The sequence below is a fragment of the Xiphophorus couchianus genome, chromosome 4, assembly GCF_001444195.1.
Source record: "Xiphophorus couchianus chromosome 4, X_couchianus-1.0, whole genome shotgun sequence".
In the NCBI taxonomy this organism is placed as follows: Eukaryota; Metazoa; Chordata; class Actinopteri; order Cyprinodontiformes; family Poeciliidae; genus Xiphophorus; species Xiphophorus couchianus.
Genome location: NC_040231.1, coordinates 18,834,373 through 18,837,733, shown reverse-complemented (window position 1 = coordinate 18,837,733; position 3,361 = coordinate 18,834,373). Strand labels below are relative to the sequence as shown.

Here is a 3,361-nt window from a genome sequence, read left to right as displayed (position 1 = left end):
AATATGAATTGACATAAATGCTTAAATCAGATCTAAAATTCATTCAATGCAGTCACACAGTAGCTAAAATACTATTTATTCCTACTCCCCAGTTACAATTATTCCAACATTTATCTTTCACAGGTAATTTTATCTCATCCACAGTAAAATGAAAAAGTTTCACAACAATGTTCAGAAACAGCCACAGAACATTTGTTAACATTTGTGTCAGTAACACAGACGCAACGTTTAGTATTTCCATTTCGACACACTGTAACACAGCAGCAACGGGTCAGAAATGCAGATGAGCCAGAGGTCAAGGCAGAGAAAATGAGTCAGCTCTTGTCACTCTAAGCAGCTTTGTTTTCTAATTACTAACAGACCATTTAGTTAAATGAAAGACACATCTCCATGTTTGTGAAGGATAGTTTCTGGAATGAACTGCTGCTTCTTCTTAAGGTGCTTCTACCGTGACTAGACGATGATGGAGTTTTGTCTCTGAAGATAAGCCTGATCTATTGAGCTAAAGAGAGGGGAAAAAAGAAGAAAATTTGTAGATTTTTGCTGAAGGGTGCAACAGTTTGCAACAGTTAATTAACAACTAAAAGCATCCATAAATCTAGTTGTAAAAGTGCAGTAAAGTCAGGATGTTGGTGTATAAATTTCATATTCTTTACACTACATGATTATCTCTTTTAGAAAAATATATTACTAACATACCATGTATCTGGTCTTGCATCAGGCCATGCCGCTTTCTTCTGCCAAATGCTTGGGCACCAACATTTGTGGGAACAAAGTTGCTGTGTCCAAGTCCACCTGAGCGACTCAGAAAGTCAGCCAAGCGGTGCGTCACGCAGGTCGCCGTGTTGCATGCCCGTTTTTGTGCTGTTGAATTGCTTGTAAAAAAAAAAAAATGTTAGAATATTTCTGATGTGATGAAATGAATGCAAGCAATAACATGTTTTCCTGTTTCCTTTCATTCTTCATACAACTTGATGTTCAGCAACATTGTTAGGGATAAAAGCAGTTTGATGATGATGGATGTTGAATTCGTCAAGAATGAACAAAATTGCAACAAAGAAAAAACAACTACTAGGCCCAATTATAGCTGTTAATTTTTTTATTGTATCGAATATATTTGCAACAGTTTTAAATTAGTTTTTTATTATTTTAAGTTGGTGACACAAACACATGGAGAGAGACAAACAAGCAAACTCGAATAACAATCATTTGGTGTAAAACTCAGAACTTCAATTGTATGTGCTGATGTAGTTTTCATATAGCTCAGAAAGGCTTCTTCTCTTGCCGGGGGTCCCTGCTCCCACATCAGTGCGAGGATAGGTTTGCAGTTTGTGAATATCCTGGGACAGTCTGCCAAGCACACATGTGCTCAAGCCGGTGCAGCGCTTTGACACGGGTCTATTCCAGCTGTTGGAGATGGAAAGAAACATGCAAAGGCTTACAGGACAGTAACATGCAGATATTGACCTTTGGCTACATGCATTTACAAAACAACTCTGTATGATATTATACAGGCATGCTGACAAATCTAAAAGGTGAATGATGCTAACCAAAACGAAACAGCCTAGTTTTTATGCCATTGGGCTATGGTTTGTCTGTCATGCATATTTTTGGGATGTTTGACATCATGCAAACATTATTATTCTAAACTCATGCTGAACTGCAAACAACCTATGTAAAACTGATGTGACAGCAATGAATGACTGACTGACTGGATGAATGAATTAATTAATTAACATGAATGAACGAAGGCCATCCATTCCATCTCATTCCTCCCATACGTTTCAGAAGCCTCGCTGTATACCTTCAAAATTATCACCAAGCTCAAACTGTTGGACTTGTACACAGAACCATGTTACGTTTCATTAGGTCAACAGAAAGGATTGACTATTTAAAGATGACCTGGAACATTCAAGCCATACCTCTCCCCGTCAGCTGGTTGTTTTGCTGGTTCATCTGAGGTTATCTGCATGAACTCTTTGATAGCTCTGAGTAACATTTCAGCATCCTTGTTCAATAGTGTGACCCCATCTGACATGGACTCCTTACTAGTTGAGAAAACAGTCATTCAGTTGGTGCATTGATCTCTCTGACTCTGACATAAACATTAGGTAAAAAGATCAAAAACTTGTTCAAATGAAGATAATCCACTTTAAGTGATACTTGTAATCTTAAAGACACAAGCAATTCCATCTAGATGAAGACGTTTTAATATTTCAGTGATTTCAAAAAATATATATTTTAACTCTCTTTTGACAGAGTTACTTAACTGAAAATGTCTAACTGTTGCAGAAAGCATGCTCCAGTTCTCACCTGGATGGTGCCGCATTCGAGAACGTCTGGCAGAAAAAAAGGGCATAACCGAGAAGGAGTGTCCTGAGTTTAAGCATGCTCATGATTCCCTGTAAAGAGAAACAGTCAGCTTTGTTGGTGCATGCAAAGATGTCTTTACCTCCACTTTGTTCGAATGTACAGACATTTGAAATATACATATATAAGCTTGGTTGGAGAAAATAATACTAAATTATTTTTTTTAGTTTCAAATGTGATTTAAGCTTCTTCATATTTTAACATTTTGTCCTAATCTGATTCTCTCCTCCATTCTGTCTGGATTTCTGAGGTTGCTCAGTCAACCAGTAGAGTTGTATAGCTCTAAATGGGGTTTTGTCTATTAAACAAATTAAGCAAATAATACAAATGCAGCAGATTCACATTTCCCTCCCTTTATTTTGCTGTACAGTGAAAGTTACTCAAGCGCCTCAAAATATGCTGCATCACATTTAAAATTGCAAGCTGTAAAAACAACAAATGATAAAAACAGTTATGAAAGGTAAACAATCTTATCTTTTTACTGACCTTGTGATTATAGATCGTCTGAAGTCGTAACCGATGAGGTGACTTGTGAATCTGCTGTGCTTTCTCACAGTGCAGGGCTTTATATATGTCCCACATGGATTTCTGTAATATCTGAGTAAACACTTGATTATACGTCATTGGACAATCCAATGCTTTGCCCCAAAGCTTTGAACCAATCAGAGATCCTGTGTAATTTATTGCAAGCAAATGAGAACTGGTATGCTAATATAATTTGCTGCGTGGTCTCAAATCACAAAGGTGTGTCAATGTTTTGAATAAGAGGGGGTGGAAGATAATAATGTTTATGCCTGTGAAAATAACCAGCTAGTTTTTAAACTTATAATTGCCATTGTACTGGTAAGCTGAAATCCAGTTTCAGAAGTTTCAGTCATGAAAGCCAAGCTTTCCTTTTAGTAGATAGCAAAGCACAACCAGAAGTAAGCAGGGAGAGGAGGAAGTTGGAAGGAAATGCTGTGTAAATCTGTTTGAGTCTGAAGTGAAATCC

At 37.2% G+C, this 3,361-nt stretch overlaps 1 protein-coding gene across 2 annotated transcripts; it reads right to left on the bottom strand.

Moving 5' to 3' along the window:
* On the bottom strand, positions 1-2,967 carry calca (calcitonin/calcitonin-related polypeptide, alpha). Of its 2 annotated transcripts, XM_028016061.1 has the most exons (5): positions 2,857-2,967; positions 2,314-2,402; positions 1,923-2,048; positions 700-875; positions 1-502 (listed from the first exon to the last, which is right to left on the bottom strand). In XM_028016061.1, the coding sequence occupies exons 1-5, from the start codon at positions 2,950-2,952 to the stop codon at positions 495-497; spliced, it is 495 nt and encodes a 164-aa protein (XP_027871862.1). In that variant the 5' UTR covers positions 2,953-2,967; the 3' UTR covers positions 1-494. The 2 variants fall into 2 exon arrangements, with proteins under 2 accessions (XP_027871862.1, XP_027871863.1); XM_028016062.1 differs by lacking the exons at positions 1-502; positions 700-875 and adding an exon at positions 1,085-1,407.
* Positions 2,968-3,361: the final 394 nt, after the last annotated feature.